Raw genomic sequence first — 21,560 nt, forward strand, 5'->3', positions numbered from 1 at the left:
TGTTCTGGTCCTGAACTTTGTCCTTGATTCTATCAAGATTCAATTGCATGCCAATTTGCTTCACTAAGTCTAGTCCTATTAATGTTCACCAGAACTTGTTAGTGTTGAACTTTCAGCTAGGTATATGCATAAGCCCTAAAAAGAGCAGAACTCTTTATTCCATGTATGCTATCTTGGTAAAAGAGCTAGCTGTAATTCTCTGCTACTACCAATTTGTATGTAATGACATTTACTACTGCATTTTGAGGCAAGTCTCATTACCAGAAGCTGGTAGACTCCCATTTAGTTGTTAGCTGGGTACAGTTAGAGTTGCATTAATGAGTTGTGCTTGTTCATCTGAGTGCAGATTTTCTTTTGCTGTAGGGAAGATCAGAGTTAAGTTTACTTCAGATAAGTTGAAACTAAGACCTTAAATAGTCGTGGATGTTCTAACCATATGGAGTGAAAGAAATGTGTAATACTTAATGAATTTGAAAGAATAGCTGTCATCTTTAACCACTGTTTTTACTCACTTTAATACCTGTCTTTTGCAACATTAGATCTAGTCTTCCTAATGATGTGTGCGTACCAAAGTTTTACATGACAGGCCAGCCTGCCTGTTTTTTCACAAACATCTAAATTTTCAGGTACTTTAGAATTACTTGGCATCTCAGGATTTAGCCTGAAATGTGAGGAATGCAGGAAAAGTATTCATATTTACAAGTGAAGTTTCCAATGTATCTTCTTTTTTTCCCTAGAGGCTTCTTAAGCTTTAGACAAATTAACTGTTGTTACTCATCTGAGATAAGCTTCCCACAGAACTGTGGTGTTTCACTGTTCCTCATTTTGCTCTGTAGCTTCCCAGGGAAAGGTCTATGAGTTTTGAGTGGCTGATGTACCTGCATTTCCTCGTTCTGGAGGAGCTTGGAGATTACTGCAAAAATGTTCCAAGTTCAGCATAGTTCCCAGACTTCAGTGGTTTGAATTGCTCTGTGAAAATTTTTGAAGATCATGGAGAGGGAAAGGTGCCTTTGTGGTAAAGGGAGATGTCTAACAGAAACTCTTGGCCTGCTAGGGCCAACCCGTTCTGACTACACAGATTAGAACAGCTTTTATACTCAGTTTTGGGTCAGCTAACCATGGGGAAAGTGAAATACTAATTTAGAGGTTAATGTATACCCTGCAGAGGAGGGCAGCATGTGAAAGAAAGAAAACAATATGCCTTTCAGTGTAAGAGTGACATTATTTTAGAGTTAGGCTATGTCACTAGTAAGCTATCTGAATTATGAAAGCAGTTACATGACACTAAAGATGCTAAAAGGAAGATAAATCCTAGGGGCATCAGCTGAAGAAAGGAGCATAGAGCTTGTCCTGGTCTATTAAATTCTGGAAGTCTGAAAACATGGAAGATCTTGTGAGACACTTGCACTGACTAAACAAAATCTAATTTAAAAAAAGCTTTGGATGAATGAGTGCAAAATCAACATGAACTGAAGAAAACGAGTGCAAATTGAAAGGAGAACAGTTCCTTATGTTTAGCAAAATGGATTTTTTAATGATTTTATTCCATGTTTGGGTGATTTCAGGGCTGACAAGGTAAGAAAATCCAGGAAGATGTGTTGGAACAAACATGATAAAGGACTTGCGTGTTGAGACAACGGGAAAAAGGGAAATGCTGTGTCATTTCTACTTTTGTGTCAGTCATCATAGGTTTTGACTTTGAGCCACTATGCTTAGCACTGAAAGTTTCTTTTATAAATTGCTGATGAAATGAATGGGATCGTGATGGTAAAGTGGTACAGGCTGTAGTATATAGCAATCTTTGTCGGATAGGAGGAAAAGAATCTTTTCTGGTAAATCTCTGACCCATATTTTTCAGGAGTTCTACCTGAAAAGTAGCCTTTATAGTTATTGTGAAGAAAATTTTTAAAGTGGTTACTTATGTTTACTCCAAAATAATACAAAATTATTTCTTTTTTCCACAGTAAAACCAACAGTTATTGATGTTGACATTTACGTCAACAGCATTGGTCCTGTATCATCAATAAATATGGTAAGTGACTGGCCAATGGCATCAATACTAGCTTTTGAAAAAGATAATAAATACCATTGGGATAAGTTGTTTTGATTACTGATTTACTTCTGTTTTCAGCTATAGCTCTGTTTTTCAGATGACTCTTTTGTATGACTTTAAAAAAAGAACAAACCTACAAGGAATATTGTGCTTTTTGTTGTCTGTCACAAAATGCTGGTAGATCTTGAATGGTAAAATATCCAGCTTAGGAAAAAATAAGTATGAATCAAAGCTATTGTCATTAAAATTCTTGAATCAATGTTTTAAGAGCGAGTTGAATATACAGAGCTTCATAATGTGGAGTTAATGAGAGTCATACATATACTATCTATTTATTTGAAATTCAGTATCACTTTGATGGTTATTTTTCTTTCACTGAATTATCAACAATCTTTAGCCTTAAAATATGTTTCAAGAAGCTATATATATATATATATGTACTCCATGTGTAAAGGAAGAGAAACTGAAAGAATCTGTATGTTAGTGTGACAGTAGTGAATCTCACAGGACATAACAATTCATCAGTTGTTTTGGTCTTCCTAGCTCTAGGACTTTGTTTTTCAGTAACACATTCAGATAAATATGAAAGTGAGATGAGTTTGTGTAGCTATGGAGGTATGGATTACTCCAGCTGCTTGTGCAGTTTCAAGTTTTAATTCAGCACAGTAGTTGTCTTTGTAAACTAGATTGAGTATTATACAACTTGAAAACGGAGGACTTTTTAATATCTTAATTTAGTTAAAGCTTTTACACTAACCTCTTCAAAGTGATTACTTTCTCTGATTTACAAGGACATTCAAAGGCTGCTGTGTAGAACGATGATATTAGAATCTAATAAATGCACTGCATGTATGTTTTGTATTTTTGAAGCAAAGGTTCCTGAATTTGGAAGATAGTCGTTCATCCTGTTTGATTTTGCCTATGTATATGGGAGAATGTAAATGACTGTGTGTTGGTTACTGGGTGGTCAGGGACTCCTATGCTCCCTGACAATGGGAAATCTGGCAAGTAAAGACAGAACAAATTATGTACTGGGAACAACTTGGCCACAGACTCAAAGAGTGTGAAATGTATTGGTCATATGTCACGTGAAGTACTGAATGTCAAGCAATGGGAGTACTTGCTCCATTCTGCAACTAATAAATAGCTAATTATCTTGTTCTTCCCCAGCTACTGACCAAAAAGACTTGATGAGGTAATGATTTAAGAAAAGATTTATTCTACTTATGATCCTATGGTTTGCGTCTATCTATCTATCTATCTATCTATCTATCTATCTATCTATCTATCTATCTATCTATCTATCTATCCATCCTCCAAGAAAGGGTATTCTGTTCAAAAGCAATGGTGACAATGGTAAGGATGCTTACTTTTCAAAGTCTTTTTAATCTTCTTGCTCTTTACTCCTCTGAATTAGCTTGTAAGTAGCATTTTGGGATGCTGGAAATAAATGTGGAACAATAATTAAGAAAGTGTTTGATCAGAACACCTTTAGGTAGGAAAGAGATAAAAATAATAGAAGGAACCAGTGGTTCTTGGGAGATTATGATGGCACAGTCAAAACATTACAGTTTACTTATCCCTTAACTTTGAGTTCAGGATATCTTACGGTACCAAGATGGAGAGATGTGCCATCTTGTTTCAGTTTTAAAAATGCATACTATATCTCGTTGATAGTCGATGGTCTTAATAGGATAGTTAACGGATAGGACGGTGCAGAGAGATTTCTTGGTTACAGCTGATAATCTGTAAGGGCTGAATGACAAATAAAATGATGAAATATAAAATGTAGATATGTGAAGTATTAAGGACTCAAGTCTGCTTAAAGCTGTATTTAAACTTTTGAATAGAAGTGGATCTTGTTTCAAATATGCTTATGGACAGTACATCCCACATAAACTGAATCAAAACTATTTATCAATACAAGAGATTTACATTAGGCACTCAAATGTAACAAACTTGTCCAAAAGCTCCATTTCTCCTCTGATACTTTGGAGTTCATTCAAACTTACATGAGACAGCAGAAATGAGCTTGAAGTCTCGATTTTATAGTGAAGATGGGAAGTCCTTTTCACAAACCTACAAGCTGTGTACTAGCTTGACTCTTCAGTGGCAGAACTGATTGAGGAGATACTTTCCCCCCATTTGTGTTATTTCAACTGTTTGACTAGAGTATGCAGTAGCTCTGTGGTGCTCTACAGGAAAAAAACTTTTTTTTAAATAAAAAAATAACTATTGGAAAAATATTTAAATAAGTAGTTTTTCATGTAGCCTGTAAGCTGCTGAAGCATGGCTACACAAACAGCTGAACAGAAACAGCAGCTGAAGCTTACTTGTAGCTGAAGAAGAGGAAGTAAGGGACCATCTTCAGTCTGATTTCTGTCATATAACTGAATTGTCAAAGGAAGAGGAGTGAAGAGTATTCTAGTAGAAAAAAAAAAGGAGTATTCTTGCAAGAATCTGCATATGCTGTATTTCTCATCAGGATAGGATCTTTTAGCTTTTCTCTCCTAAATTATTATTAAAAGCTGAGCTATTTTGTGAAGACAGCTCGGCTAGGTGGTCGTTGATTGAGCAGAAAGAAAGATGATTGCATTGATTTTGATTTCTTCTATTTAAAGTGTGAGATCATCAACATGTACAAGGAGGACTTCCCTGCTGTGTACTTCCGAACTTAGCCCATAGGTCTGTCACTTTTATCTTAATCTGTAGCACTTACGAGAGAAAACCATGTGGAGCTTCTCTAAATATCAAACTATTCAGGTATATTTTCTTATAACTTTTCATCAGCACTTTTCTTCCTGTGGGTGAAACCTAGAAAGTAAAATAATTTTGTTCAATTATCTATTCAATGGGTATTCAATTGAATGTTCAACCCCATTTTGTACAGCAAAGCTTTTCAGATGCCAATAACCTTGTTGTAATTATGATTACTCTTGAGTATGAATATTAATATCTCATTATTTCTTTAACAGTCAGGGAAAAGTTGCTACCAAACGCCTACCTACCGCAAAGATAACCTCAGATGAATTGTATGTGAATACTTGTGGCCTCTTAGACTGAGGCTAGAAATGCCACAAGGGGAAGAAATGTTAGGGATGCCTTCAAAAAGACTTGCAGTCAGGGGAAAGTTAATGTTCTCTGTGACAAAGATGCCATAATCCACAGGAATATAGAACTGACCTTGTATTCCCTGCAGAAGGTTTATGCCACTTATCCTAAAGGCCTTACTAGTGATTCATTTCCTAGTTGCTTTAAAAATACCTGCTTAGAACCTCTGGATTTCTGCAAAAAACAAGAGTGATGGTGAGAAGGTAATGTAGATGCTCTTCTACTAGAGACTTATCATTGTAATATCGTTATGATGCCGGTAGAAACTTCTTTTCTGGATAGGCAGTGATGAATCTTTCTGTGACATGGAAGATGTCTTTGGGGCATGGTCTGAAAAAAGCTAGAGTTAAATAGTGAGAAGTAGTAATTGTGTAAGAATAAAGAAATAAAATGCTGAATAATGAACTGAGGTAGTATAGAGTGGCAGTAGCTTTGAAGAAGAAAGTAATTTCAGCATTTTGAAACCTTTTTGTTATGAAAGGATAAAAATTATTGATGCTAGATGAGTATCATGAAATTTACAAAATTTATCTGTTAAAAACCCTTCTATTGTACAAGTATCTTTATGTCTGTCCTTTATAAAAAACTCCATAGGATGTGAGCTTGGACTGATTTAAAAGAAACATAAACTGGTTGATTTAAAAGTAAATGACACATGGATGTTCTGAGCCAAATTCAATCTTTCTGTGTGTATACTATATCCCTTTGTCTTGGTTTTCATCTCTTCGTATTTCATTTCATATTGCATTTCATAGTATAGTGTCATCAGAGATCCTGACTTGCAGTATTCACCATATTCATATCTATCACAAGATTTTATTTCAGCATTTTCTGTATTTAAAAACTTTGTTATATCTGTAATCACAACAAACATGCTTCAGGTTCTGTTAAGAATATTCTAAGTGGGATTTTTAAATTTGAAAATTCACCTGCAATCTCAATTTCCACCCCCCCATTTTTTTTTTAACAATTCCCATTCAAAATGGTGTCCAGGAAGAATATGTTTTACATTCAAATCCATGCTCCAGTTTTTGTCAACAACCCAGTTCTTGTCAACAACAGCAAACATTTGTAAGTTGCTTCCTAATATGTGGATCTTAACGTGGCTTAAGGTAGCTTTCTACAGGTAAGTAGTACTGGCTTGTGTATAAAAGAACAGAAAGAGTAGAGACCCGTGTCAATATGCAAAGTTTGAAATTCCCTAGAAAAAAAAAATGAGACAGGAATGTGATCACTGGGATTATGTAGGCTATTAAATTTCAGTAGCATGTGTGTTTGTGTGTGCACATGCAGAGTCTTAACTGAGTAGGCATGGGAACCTAAGACCGCAGCACAAGTTGCTGGTGAAGAAAGAATTTGATACTTGTACAGTTCTAGTGACTTGAATCTCATTTTAATGGAGCTGTGCAGGAAGTATGTTGAAAAGAGTTTTTGAGAAACAAGATTATAAACTGTACTTACCTGTTGATAGAACTGTTAATTGGTTATCTGCTGGATATATGTGCATGTCTTTATTCTCAGGTGATCTGAAGAGGTAATTCATACAGTGTTTCTTTTGTGTGTTTCAGCACTTTATTCTTTTTTGTCTGCTCTCCAGGCTATGTCATACATCTTTATGGATGCCGTATTTCCCTTTTATTCATTTAAGTGTTGTAGAATAAAAGCAATCTTTACTCTTTTTTGCCCCTTAATGTACTGATAGACTTTTTTGAACTTCAGGTTTAAAGTCCTCACATGCTCATTTTGCTTTTCCACTAGACATGATAGATATTTTAAACAGTAGACTTGATGTGAAGACTTGTCTAAAATACTGTTTAGAGCTTATAACTAAGTCTGAATTTTTTGCACATTTCTAGTCTTGGTGTCTGTTTATTTGATAATCAAAACTGTTATTGGAGCATCTGCAGTTACAGAAACATAACCTGATGAATCATTCCATAATAAAGCAAAGCTAATTTAAATCCAGATATAAACTGGTTTTCAGTCCACTGTGTGGCCCTATATATTTCCTTTATGGGCTTCTTCTCCAAGGTAATGCAAGCCACTATTTAAGAACAAGCAGTTCATGGCTATTCTTCAGGGACAGTTCCTCATACTTTATCCATTTCCTGATGTAAAGGGCAACGCCTCCACCCCTCCCTCCTCGCCTGTTTCTTCTACCAGGTCATAGTTTTCTCACTGCACAGTAAGTTCCAGCTCCTCCTGTTTGTTGCTCATGCTGCATGTGTTCATGTAGAGGCGCTTCAACTGTATCACTTTCTTAGCAGAGCTCCCCTTGATTCTCTTGAGGTGTCTCATGGGAATTTCCTTGTCAGGAGCCCGGAGCTCACCTCTGCTGGATTTTTACTGCACTGCGGTGTTCCCAGCACGTCTGGTCAACAGGGTCCATGCTAGGACCACTTCCCTCTAAACATTGTAAGCTGACCCTCTGTTTGTCACAGGCAAGCCTGATTTCATCCCCCTTCCTCTTCACATGTAGTTTAAAACCTTATCGATGAGTCCTGCTAGTTCCTGGGCAAAGATCCTCTTTCACTTTTGAAAAAGGTGACTCCCATATGATGCCAGCATGCCTCGTGCTGTGTAGGCTAACCCATTGTGAAAAAAAACAAAATGCTGGATTAAATTTTAGTTTGAGCAGGTCTGTTTGTTTTCAAAGACTAAGACACTAATCATGCATTTAAACATTTTGCTAGATTATGATTGAGTTACTATGCTTGCCTCTAGAGTTTATTTATGTACTGTCATTAAGTTTGGATCACTCATGATGAAAAAGGTATGAATTATAGAAAACTTTAAAGCTGCATGGATTTTTGCTGATAAATCAAAATCACCATTCATACAGACTGATTCTTTTTGCTTCAAGCTCTGACAGCCAATGCCTCACTATGAAAATGTTTCTGGGAGGTAGTAGTAATATGCAGAAACTTAAGTCTATTTATGACCTTTTTCTCCACTGAATTTGTGAGAGGCTAATATAATCTCGAAAGTGATACTAAGTGGAAAGGAGGAAGCTGGAGGGAAAAAGTGAGCATGGACGGATTTTTATTTTTTTTTTCACATATCATCTTGGCAGCTTCTAATTTCAATCTGCTCTACAGCCCCACTTTGTGTAACTGTTATGGGACCTACCTGATAGACACTTGGATAGACACTTGGATAAAGTCCCAGGCAGCCCTAATCTGAGGTGCAATGGGATGAACTAGTGTAATGATAATTTTCTGTGATGAAGCTTGTGTACTGTGATGTGTAGCAGTAAAATATTTACTACTATAATTTACTATGTTGGCAGGAAATCCTGTTTGCTTCTTGGAGAAATTATAGCTTCTATCACAAATCTATGGTAATGAACTGATCTGTCTGCTGGTCTGTAATCTCTGTAATAGTTCAATCAAATTATCAAGTAGGATGATTTAGCCTTAGTGTTGTCTCAAAAGGTGCATAACTAATGAACACTTTCAGTAATATAGGATAATGAAATGTCTTGTCTGCCCAGTAATGAGCATTGAAAAAAGATCTGAAGAACAGCTGGACTGAATGCTTTTACCATAGCTGAATGGTGCTACAGTATCTAACAGGTATCTCGTCTCTGAGCGATTGAATTGGCCTTTTTACGAAGTGTGGAAAGAAACTACCTTCCAGCCTGATCACAGTTCTTAAGCTTTGATTTCTCCCAATTCAATAACCCTTTTCTTGGGCCTGCACGACCTAGGTTTTAGAGTAAGTGTATGCACTGTTAACAATTCCTTTAGACAGGAATAGTTACCCTCCTTGTCTGTCTGGTGCTACAAAGATTCACTTCTTTATTGCCAAGATTTGGGAAAGTTAATTTAGAAAAGCTAAATTGCTTCAAAGGGTATTGAATTACTTTAGGATAAATTGAGGGTCTCTTTGTCTAAATCAGCTTAGTTTTTGAGAGCTTGGTCTTCCTTAGTTCTTTTACTGAGGGATTTACCCAAGAAGCAAATGGACGTTGATGATTTGTTTTGTGAAAAATAGACCAGTTCTAATGACAACTTTTTGTAAAAACTCATGGTATAAAGTTTTGAGAATGCAGACCCAGTAGCTGCGGCAGGCATGGAGGGATTCCAGTGGCATCATAAATGTCCTTGTAGTTAGGAAGGAAAATCTGTTCAGTGTGAACCAATAGAATCCCTAACTGGGTCACAGAAGTCTTCTTGTTTCTCTAAGGTCTTTTTGTGGTTGGTAAAGAATGAATACTATTTATATCAGTGTCATTTAAATATCAGAAAAATGCCTGTCTTTTTTTTCAACCATTCTTACAATGAATAAAACTGTGAAGAACCTATGTAGATTAATTTTTTTTCTACAAGACAGCTTGTCATTAATCTATTTGGATACAATTTCCTTTAATGTCTCAGTGTTGAAAAACAAGTTTTAGCAAGTTTTTTTTAGAGAATTTACAGATCACAGGATCACAGGATGTTAGGGGTTTGAAGAGACCTCTGGAGATCTTTGAGTCTAACCCCCCTGCCGGATCAGGACCATAGAATCTAGCACAGGTTGCACAGGAAAGTATCCAGATGGATCTTAAAAGTCTCCAGAGAAGGAGACTCCACAGGCTCTCTCGGGAGCCTGTTCCAGTGCTCTGTGACTCTCACAGTGAAGAATCTCCTCCTCATGTCGAGGTGGAACTTCTTGTGCTGTAGTTTGCATTCATTGCCCCTTGTCCTATCACAGGGTACAAGTGAGAAGGGGCTGTCCCTTCCTTCCTGATACCCAACCCTCATATATTTGTATACATTTATTAACTCCCCTCTCAGTATTCTCCTCTGCAGACTAAAAAGCCCTAGGTCTCTCAATCACATGCTCCAGTCCCTTAATCATCCTGGTAGCCCTCTGTTGTACTCTCTCAAATAGATCCCTGGGGTGCCCATAACTGGATGCAATATTCCAGGTGGGGCTTCACCAGGGCAGAGCAGAGAGGGAGGAAAACCTCCCTCAGTCTCCTGGACACACTCTTCTTAATGCACCCCAGGATCCCATTGGCCTTCTTGGCCACAAGGGCACATTGCTGTCCCATGGATAACTTGTTATCCACCAGGACTCCCAGATCCTTCTCCATAGGGCTGCTCTCCAGCAGATCACCTCCTAACCTGTACTGGTGCATTTTATTATTCCTTTCTGGATGCAGGACTCTGCACTTATACCTGTTTAACCTAATTAGGTTCCTCTCTTCCCAGCTCTTCAGCCTGTCCAAGTCTTGCTGAACAGCCACACAGCCTTCAGCTGTATCAGCCAAGCCTCCCAGTTTGGTATCATCAGCAAACTTGCTGAGCAGACACTCTGTCCCCTCATCAGTGTCATTGAGGAAGATGTTGAACACGACTGGACCGAGCCCTGATCCCTGTGGGACTCCACTAGTTACAGCTCTCCAGCTGGACTTGGCACCATTGGCCACCACTCTTTGCACTATTCTATTGTGTAACCACTTCCTAATCCATCTCACTGTCTGTTCTTCTATCCCACACTTCCTGAGCTTTCTCACAAGGATGTTATGTGAGACAGTGTCAAAAGCCTTGCCAAGAGCCTGTTTTAGTGAACTTGGTGTCCCTTGGCTTACCAGTACTCTCAGACATTATTTTCCTGGTACTGACACTGCTGAGTGACTACACAGAAATGAAGAACAAAATAAATGCTTGACATCTAAAATGAAAAAAAAAAAAAAAAGTCTGTGTGTTTTCATAGGTTTCTTCCTCAATGCTGCCTCCAACTCTGTCTTCTTGTGTACCTGCTTTTTGTTAGAATTTTAAGATACAGGTAGTCTGCTTCATACTGTGCTGGACAAGCTGTTTTCTAATCTTAAAATTTCTATTTTCTCCAGAAACTTGTGTCTTTCTTCCTACTTCCACAAGTTACATTTACAGCCCTCAAAGGCAGGAGAAATTTGATGAGATGAAGGTGGTTTTGTAACTATTATCAACTCTTTGTATATTATACAGAAGCAGACAATTTTGACCATAGAGTTTTAGATATGTTTTAGTTAAACATCTAAGGTGTTAGTGGAGTCAATCCATTAAAAATAACAACATATATTTCAATGTTAATATAATAATTTTCTTCAGTTATTTTAAGAGTTTTAAATGGTAGAAATAAGAAAACTCTTCAGAGGTCTGGGAGATGAAATTCTCAAGGCTGTTGTAAGATTCTTAAACCAAAGAAACTGCTACCTTCCTCTCTGGGTGTTTTTTTTTGTTCTTACCCCAAGGCTACTTGTGTATGTTCAAAGCTCATCTAGGGAACTCTGTTCCCTGGGAGACCTGGGAGCAAGGATAACTGATTCTAGCTTCCTCTGACTTACTTTGACATATTTTGCAAGGAGAATTTTCAAAAGTGCTTAAGGAACTTAGTCATGGGAGATTTTAAATATCTATCTATAGTAAACTGATGCAATTGTCATACCTATGACTTGACCAATTTAGGGCTGTTTTTACAAAGGTATGAAGGCATCAAGCTTTTACAGTGCCTAACTTGCTATAACTGACCATGGTTGTTAAATACTTGAATCGGTTTGAGTACCACTGATATTGTCCATGCATAGAAAATGAATACTTGATTTAGGTGGAATCAGAACTGTAACAGAGGAGAAAAGACAAAAGTGGTTGGCTACTATTTTGAGAACATTTCATAAGACAGTTATGCTATTTCAGACCTTCCAGTCCTCATTCCTGAGAGAGATTACTAAAAACTTCAAAAAACGAAGTCTGTGAACTAAATTTCGTAATTTTGTTGAATACAGAAATGAACAAGCTCAATAATGGTATGGAGTTTGTCTCTGTACAACTTGTGCTTCCAGTAAACTCTGCAAGTGGTAACTACTTGCCACCTTTCCTGCCTGTTGCACCTTCTCCTATTCATACTAACCTTTAACTTGATTATCAGTTGATTCATGTAACTTATTTTTACCCAGAACATACTCATCTCAACAGGCTTGAGGTTTGCTACGTATCACAGTATCACAGCGTATCAGAGGTTGGAAGGGACCTCAAGAGATTATCAGGTCCAACCCCCCTGCCAGAGCAGGATCACTTAGGATAGTCTACACAGGAACGCATCCAGGTGGGTTTTGAAAGTCTTCAGAGAAGGAGACTCCACAACCCCCCTGGAGAGTCTGTTCCAGTGCTCCATCACCCTCATTGTAAAGAGGTGAAATCTTCTATGTTCTAGTTTGAACCCATTGTTCCTTGTCCTATCACTGTGAGCCACCAAAAAAGAGCCTGGGCCCCTTCTCCTGACACCCACCCCTCAGATATTTATAGACATTGATCAGATCCCCTCTCAGTCTTCTCAAGACTAAACAGCCCCAGGGATCTCAGTCTCTCTTCATAGGGGAGATGCTCAAGTCCCCTAATCATCCTCATGGCTCCCTGTTGGATTCTCTCCAGCAGGTCTCTGTCTCTCTTGAACTGGGGAGCCCAAAACTGGACACAGGATTCCAGGTGTAATCTCACCAGGGCTGAGTAGAGAGGTAGAAGAACTTCCCTAGACCTGCTGGACACACCTTTCTTGATACATCCCAGGATTCCCTTGGCTCTCTTGGCCACAAGAGCACATTGTTTTTCCATGGAGTACTTGCTGTCCACCAGCACTCCAAGGTCTTTCTCTGTGGAGCTGCTTTCCAGCAGGGCAGCCCAGAAAAAGGGCATGTGTTCCCATAATTTTGTAATTTTTTTTCCCAGCTGCATGGTTTAGAGTAAGAATCAATTACCTGTTTTCAGACTTTGCCTCTTAAAATCATTCCTAAAACTGGTAGTTAATGGACTCAACTGATAGTGGAGCTTTGACTAATAGTTCATATTTGGTAAACTGTTAGCTAACTGCAAGAAAGAAGTCACTGCCATCTGCTTACACACACTCCATATATCAGGCTCTGCTAGATCTGTGCTTTGAAATGGCTTTTCATATGGATATTTCTACAAGCTATATTTGCTGCACTGTGTGCATTATCTTTTTATTCGCTACCTGGAATGCCTGTGGATTGAGGATGAATCACAAGACAATCAAAATTGTGAACTGTAGAAAGATGTGACCTTATTCTTTCAATTTATAGAGATTATTATATTGTAATAAAATATGTTTTTGTTTAATGATATCAGTTACTTAATTTTACTGCTTTTAGTAATTGAAGAGTTGTGATCATCAAGCTGTTTGCAGGTATTCCCTGATGCAAATGCAAATGAAAAATTTCCTCCTGTATTCCTTATCTGCTTCAGTCTTGGTCTTTATTTCTCTGGATGAAATTGTTACTTGATGACATACTCACTAAACATCTGGCTATCTTTAAGGCAAAGCAGTTTCAATTTTCCTAAATTGGACTTCATGCATTATGCAAACATCACTTCATTAGACACTGAGATAAGCCATCAAGCTATATTGTTTGGTCAGAATAATGTAGGCTTGCCTTTCCTCTCAACTCTGGTTTGAAATCAGACTAACAGTTTTGGATAAATTCAGTTCATGCAATCATTCTTGCTTGTGATTCAATTAGAACGTACATAGAGATCTAGATGAATATAGTCAATGATTTTGTGTCTGTTCCTGACTTACGATGATACCTATGTGCAATGTGTGAAGCAGCATAAACAATAAGAAACCTAAATTAATCTCTCACCAAGTAAATGTAACTATACCAGGCACAAGTCTGAGCCATATTCTCCTAAATTGTTCCAAACTGAGAGGCTAATGGTCTCCGAAGTAACCTGAAGTTCCTTTTAGCGGTATCACATACTGGATCCTCACTGCGTTCTGTATTTTCTTTTAATTTGCACTATTGTGGAGAGTGCAAAGTGAAACGCCAGTCAGTTCGCCACACCTTGAGTATTGTGTTCAGTTTTCGACACCTCAATACAGGAGATATGTGGAGGTGTTGGAGTGAGTGCAGAGGAGGGCAACAAAGCTGGTGAAGGGTCTGGAGAATAAATCTTATGAAGAGCAACTGAGGGAGCTGGGACTGCTTAGTTTGGAAAAGAGGAGGCTGAGGGGAGACCTCGTTGTTCTCTACAACTACCTGAAAGGATGTTGTAGGGAGGCTAGTGTTGGTCTCTTCTCACAGATAATTAGTGATGAAACAAGAGGCAATGGCCTCAAGCTGCCACTGGGCAGGTATAGACTGGACATTAGGGAAAATATTTTCATGGAAAGAGTGGTCAGGCATTGGAATGTGCTTGAGGTTGAGTCACCAACCCTGGATGTGTTTAAAGGTCATTTGGATGTGGTGCTTGGGGCTATGGTTTAGGGGTGAACCTTGTAGAGTAGGGTTATCAGTTGGACTTGGTGATCCTGACAGTCTTTTCCAACCTGAGTATTTCTGTGACTCTGTGACTCAAGAATTTCTTCTGTGCTCACTGGGGACAAATAAACAGGTGATGTGAGCAACAGTGAAGGATTTGCCTGGTGCCTAACATTGCAGTCTGAATTAACATGGAGTCCCAGGTTCTCACCTGACATAAATGTCTGACTGCATGAATATAAATGGAGATGTGCCCATCTATGCTAGTCCATAGGCTTCTACTTTCATATATATATATCTTTTTCCTTTAATTGTTTCCAGATTGAAAGGTTAGGTATTAGGAGAGGTTTTTTGCATAATACTATAATGTATGATATCATGATTTTGTAGAGTGCGTTTAAAAACACAGGCAATGAAAGAAACCACAGACTGCAAGATTGTACAATTCTACTTACCTGAAAGCTGCTGATTTTTGTCTTAATTATTTTTCCTGCAATGTGTTCTCTGACTCTCTGGAGTCTGAGACTGTATTTATGTAAATACTGATGAGTGTTTCTGTGCCATCTGGATGGTAATGTAAGAATGGTATAAAGAAAGGAAAGTGAAAACAAACATAAGGAGCCTAGGAGAACACCTTAAAAAGATAAAATTAAACCTATATTTTGGGACCTGCCCAACTCGACTAACACACAAAGCTTTAGATAAATTGTAGCACAGCTATGTTAGGCAGCTTCAAAGAGGCAAGTTAAAGGAATTATTTAGGAGTTTCCTTTGGATTTCCAAAAAAGTCAAACAAACCAGTAATAAAAACCTTAATTAAGTAAAAAAAGAGACATGTCAAAATCGCTCAGCTTCTAAACAAATAACCCGATTTATGCCGAGTATCGCATGGAAACCACAATCCGGAACTGTATATATGAAAGTGCTTCTCTTTCATTCTTTTAGTGTCTAATTGAACTTTACAAGGCTCAGCATCCATTTTCATGCAGAATTTGAAGCCCTTTCATGGACTGAATCTCCAACTGTTTTAACTGAGTATTTTCCAGGCTGAGAGGCAGGACAGGATCAGTTTTACTAAGAAAACTGTGGATAATTTTAGCCTTAGTAATTAGTTATCTAATTGAATGTCTGTGCAACATTTTCCTTTATAAATACTGATTTTCAGCTGAGTATTTTAAAGATTTGGGGAAAAACTTTTCAACAGAAGGTATCCATCACAAACTTCTGTTTACCAGAAGCATTCAGACAGTAGTTTGGCTATTTCTGAAACAAAACTAGGAAGAATTATTTTAACATTCAAAAGTGAGTGAGCGTCCACCTTTCCTCAAACATTATTATCTCATGCTTGTTATAAAATGACATTAAGGTTTAATGTTTTGGGGGGGAGGAAAGAGAGACAGAAAACAGTGCATCTCCTGTATGTCAGAGATGCCTTCTGTTGTCACTGAAAATCTGCCTCCAAGGCTGTTTGCACATACTCTGCAGAGAAAAACTATTTTAGCATCTTAAATCTCATATCCACCTGTGTTGCATATGTTTCATTGTGAGAGATTTCCTGGAGAGCTTACATTTGAGCTACTGCAGCTGATGTGAAGGAACTGTGCTGTGAGCTCCTAGTGATCTTACTGCACCATAGCAGCACAGAGGAGAGAGTTACCTGATTGCAATGGACAAGGGACTAGGGGTAGTGATGGGTGGTGGACTGCATGAAATAGATGTGAGAAGAACTGATGGAGACATGGGCATGCTGAAGAGCGTGAAAGACTGAGGAATGGCTGAGTGTAATGAATGAGTGTCCTGAAGATTTGGGGTACAGAGAAATCAGGACTGGACATAAAATGAGAAATGAGAGTGAAAAGACAAGAGGCATGCAAGGGGAATAGATAGGAAAATCTATTAGTAGGGCCTAACTCTACTAAAATCTAAGAGGGAATTCAAGGTCCTGCTTATATTCCTTTTCATACCTATGTTGAAGCTTGGATATAAGCATTTTGTTTGTTGTATTCATATTACCTATGGGGATGGGTATCAACTATGAACTAGTACCCATCTATTTGGCCTTATCTTGGTAGGTAATTGAGTCACTCTGAAGGTGGAGTGAGGAAGCAGGGAAGGCAAGTGTATAGCTGGGAAGATGCCCACAGAATCTAGGTTTAGGCCTGGATATACTTAATCTGTAGCCCCAGATTCTCTACAATTCTTAATATTAAACCTTTGTGAAACACAGTGGCAATCTTTCCTGGTCCTTGAAAGGGATAACAAGCAATAGTTTATACTTACTGAGAGCTGAGATGGTGTTTCATCTCAAACAGAGCTCACTGTGATGGAGCTAATATTTTGGACTCTACTTCCCTACAGAAATTATGATAAGGTGACATCTAATAGGTTATTTTATGTGTAAAAAGCTAGAAGAGTATTCATGAAACATATTTAAAGACTTTTTGAGGTTGAAAAGTCAAAGTTATTGTTGGTTTTTTTACTCACTTGCTCTTAAGCATGATAATACACTCCTTCATGTCTTGATAATCCACCACCTTTCTGCAGAATAGTTCCTTACCCCCCCAGCTGATTTGGAGAATTATCCCCCAAAAATGAAAATTGCCAGATCCCCCTGGACAGATCCAGGGGACCTGTTCACCTCCCCCCCTTCTCCTTCCTGTTACCTCACACAGTAGTCAAAACAGAGATACCTCTGGCAAGGCCACAGGAGAGAGGGAGAAAAGTTGCAAGCGACAGAAGAAATAAAAAGAGAAAGAACTGCTTATACCTCTGATCTATATTCCCATTAGGAATCCAATGAATTATATAGACCTTATAATTATTTTCCTTTTACATCCAATGGTAACTTATTTTATTTCTTTGCAGTCAGGGACTGGAGTAAAGTTCCCCCTTTGAACTGGGAAACTGTAACAAGCATTCACAAAGCTTCTCTGGTCTGAGACTCCTTGCTTGTTAAAGAAGATTTCTCTTTATTGCAATTGCAGTACTAGCAGGTGTTTTCAGCAAGACAACAGGAAGGCTCTGAGGTTGAAGCATCACAATGCTGCTCCAATAGCACTGGATCCTGCCTTCACCAAAGAAAGTTTGGTAGAATGTGGGACATTTTTAGTGAACTTCTCAAAATGGCTGCTAGTTGGATGTTCCTTACTTTATTTGATGTTTTGTGGCCTGATATGCAGCAGTGAACTACATGCTGAGCTGATGAATGTTGAATAAATCCTATGGCATTAACTATTACTTACTAGAAAACACTCAGAAAAATACCCAATAAAACCTTGTTTTGAGCATCAAAAAATTCTGTGAACTTTTGACTTAGTCTTAGAGGTGGAGGTTGTGATGAGACTTTGCTGAAACTCCTTTTCTGAGGAAACACCTTGGAAGGTGTCTGTGTGTTGTAACAGTTCACATGAGTTTCTTGTCGTGTTTCTTGGCATCCACTTAAAAATAAGTGGATGGAGAGGACCTTGGTGACATTCTGGATTTTCCTTATATTTCTCTCTTTGCTATATCCTTAAGTGCCTGTTTTCTTACTATAAATTTACATCAGCTACAAAATTCATGGGCTGTTACAGAAGAACTAGAAAACAGGGGCTTCCACTCAGTGTTACTTTCATACACAACTGAAGACCACTTTGTTTTTTCTTCATTTTGCCCTCTACTTCTTTCTGCAGCTGAGAGGTATAAGTTCTTCTGCAGTGAGGCAAGATTTAAGTAAAGCTTAAAATCCTCCTGCTGTTTAAAAAAGTGATTTTATTTCTTTAGTAGCTCAGTCCTGGATTTCTGTGATGGCCAATGAAAGCAGCTTTGAGACTACAATTTTTTTTGGCTCTGTTTTCCTTCAGATAACCACAGATGATAGATTTATCAATCCACAGCTTAAAGGCAGGACCTGAAATACAATTTGAAATACTGCTTCTTTTCTGCTCATTCTCTCAACAGATTATCAGCAAATCAGTGTTTTTCAGAAAGCTTCTGAAGTAAATATGATGATGTTATTTTTATTTTCTCTAGAGGTCAAGTGTGTGGTAAAGCTACTCTCTCCTTGACGTATCATTCCTTTGCCTCGCTTCACTTTGCCTCACCTCATTTTTTTCATGAGTAGTTTCTCTGTATTAGCCATAGCATTTCAAGCTGTTACATGTAAACAATTGTCTATTTCCTCTTCTGTGGAGGAAAAGGTAGGGATTTCCAAGGTTAGACCATTACTATCTTGCTCTCAAGGAAACGATACCATTTGATCACATTCCCATATGTTTACATGCTATGCTAAACGTGCCAAACAGATTCGCTGCTAAAAGGAGGAAGAGCGATCTGATTGCTCATGAATCTCCCTGCTTCTGCTCTTAATAAAGAAAATTGACATATTTCCTGGAGTTCTTAGGTGGTTTTGAATCTTTAGTGTGTTTGATTTTTTTTTTTTTAATGTGTTTCAACTCTGCAGGCCAGTGGCTTGAATCCAGTTTTTAATGGATCAGGTGCATGGCAACATGGTCTTTTCTGCTTCTATTATGCTGTAATTCTGTTAAGCTAACAGACTCCAAAAGCCCTGCCAAGAGGATTTGTTTCTTTGCCTGTGGATGTTGGAAGGAAATGACAGAATCACTTTGTATCTGCAGTCTTCCATCTCGTGTTGTAACAAGAAATTTTGTGATGCCAATTATTCCCTCTATAGGCTGTGGCCATAAAATTTTGTCAGACCTTTTCTTCAGTAATGCAAAACTCTTGGGAACATTGAGGCTGTTGTTATGTTAGGTACTCAAGACACAGTACAATCTTTTTACATAATTCAGGTAGGGAGGTGCCACTGCTGACTGTGAGAAGTCTGCACACAAAAAGTGTTGCTTGTTGTCCTAGATGATGGAGGGAATAAAAGATGTTTCCTAGAAGAGACAGTATTGCCATTACTGTGGGATTGCTAGATGTGTCTTCAGACCTAAAGGATATTTGTGCACCTGGAATACTCTGATCGTCTCAGCTGGCTTTGTGACCAGAAGGAGCTTTCTATGTCATGCTCTTATAAAGATTGCAAAGCTGTCCTGGCACTTGCTATATAGACATTGGAATCCTATGTTTGTTTGTAGCAGCTGTTTATTCATTTGCTAGATCTTTGTTCTTAGTGAACACTGAGGTGAAAATGCCTGTGCTTTTTGCAGTCCTTGCTACACTGAGAATACAATCCTTGCCTGAGATTGCTTCATTTGAAGAGAATAAAACAACTCTGCTATGGGCAAAGAATAATTTTGAATCTGAGAGGAAGCATTAAGCATGTAATGGCAGAAACTAAAGCAAAATTAGTTAAAGGGAGAAAGAAATCTGCCAAAGAAATCTGGGACAGCTGGATTGTAGACCAGACAAATGGACAAAAAATGGACCAAAGTTATCCTCTATGTCATGGTGGTGTAGCAAGCCATTTAGGCTAGCCTTTTTGTGTATTCTTCTTTAGTCTTCTTACACCTAAACAATTGCCTTTTTGCATCTGTACATTAACTGATCAGATGAGATCTGGACAGGATGGAGAGCTGGGTGAAGGCAAACCTCATGTTAATAAAGATAACTGAGTCCTGCCTCTGGGGAGGAATAACACCAGACACCAGTACAGGTTAGGCGTTGTCCTGTTGGAAAGTAGCTCCATGGAGAAAGGCCTTGGAGTCTTAGTGGACAGCAAGTTATCCATGGGACAGCAAAGGGCCAATGGCATCCTGGGGTGCATCAAGAAAATTGTGTCCAGCAGGTCTAGGGAGGTTCTCCTCCCACTCTGTGCTGCCCTGGTGAGACCACACCTGGAATCCTGTGTCCAGTTTTAGGCTCCCCAGTTCAAGAGAGACAGGGATCTGCTGGAAAGACTCCAACAGAGAGCTGTGAGGATGACTGTGGGACTTGAACATTGCTCCTATGAAGAGAGACTGAGAGTATTTGGGCTATTCAGTCTTGAGAAGAGAAGGCTGAGAGGGGATGTTGTCAACGTTATAAATATCTGAGGGGTGGGTGTCAAGATGAAGCTGATGGTCTCTTTTTGATGGTGACCCACGATAGGACAAGGAACAATGGGTACAAGCTGGAACACAAGAGGTTCCACCTCAACATAAGGAAACCCTTCTTTATGTTGAGGGTGACAGAGCACTGGGAACAGGATGCCCAGAGAGGTTGTGGAGTCTCCTTCTGTGGATACTTTCAAAACCCACCTGGATATCACAGAATCATAGAATCAGTCAGGGTTTGAAGGGACCACAAGTATCATCTAGTTCCAACCCCCCTGCCATGGGCAGGGACACCTCACACTAGATCAGGCTGGCCAGAGCCTCATCCAGCTTGGCCTTAAACACCTCCAGGGATGGGGCCTCAACCACCTCCCTGGGCAACCCATTCCAGGATCTCACCACTTTCATAGGGAAGAACTTCTTATGTGCAGCCTGAATCTCCCCACTTCCAGCTTTGTTCCATTCCCCCTAGTCCTGTCACTGCCTGATATCCTAAAAAGTCCCTCCCCAGCTTTCTTGTAGGTCCCCTTCAGATACTGGAAAGCCACAAAAGGGTCACCTCAGAGCCTTCTCCTCTCCAGAATAAACAACCCCAACTCTCTCAGTCTCCCCCTGAGGCCTGCCCTAGGTGATCTTGCTTTGGCATGGGGTTGGACTTGATCTCTAGAGGTCCCTTCCAACCCCCAACATTCCATGATTCTGTGATTTTTCAGTTAACACCTCCTTCTTTTGCTGGGCTAGTGAAGAAGCACATTATGCACAGTGTAGAACGTAGAATGGCTTTTCTTTATATTTTATGTATTACAGGAGAGTGTGAAATCTAGGATTCCAGATGCAGTGTGCTGAGTACAGTAAATGAACAGAAGAAGAGGTGATCTGTATCCACAAAATAGGTGCGGAGAAGCTGAAGGGATAATTAGTCACTTTCTGAGTTTTAGTTCATATACTCTGTTATTGGCAGAGGTTGGAAATAAAACTCACACAGCCTGGCTATCTATTTTGTCTCTCTTAAAGGTGACTGCTGCAAGCTGCTGGCATTACATGGCTAAATGTAAATATGGTTATATTTAACAGAAGAGAACCACATAATGAGAATACCAAGTAGAAAGAGTGAATGAAAGAGCTGCTGAAATCTATTGCTCATGGCCTATTACAAAGGAAAGGTTCTGCT

At 38.8% G+C, this 21,560-nt stretch overlaps 1 protein-coding gene across 1 annotated transcript in view; it reads left to right on the forward strand.

The window, feature by feature from the left end:
* The window catches only part of GABRG3 (gamma-aminobutyric acid type A receptor subunit gamma3), a 308,176-nt gene that overhangs the window by 16,712 nt on the left and 269,904 nt on the right, over nucleotides 1-21,560 (forward strand). The window contains exon 3 of the mRNA XM_054399109.1: nucleotides 1,965-2,032. Within this exon, the coding sequence (XP_054255084.1) occupies nucleotides 1,965-2,032 (68 nt within the window). The remainder of the gene's footprint in view (nucleotides 1-1,964; nucleotides 2,033-21,560) is intronic.

Source organism: Indicator indicator, chromosome 1, assembly GCF_027791375.1.
Source record: "Indicator indicator isolate 239-I01 chromosome 1, UM_Iind_1.1, whole genome shotgun sequence".
Taxonomy (NCBI): domain Eukaryota; kingdom Metazoa; phylum Chordata; class Aves; order Piciformes; family Indicatoridae; genus Indicator; species Indicator indicator.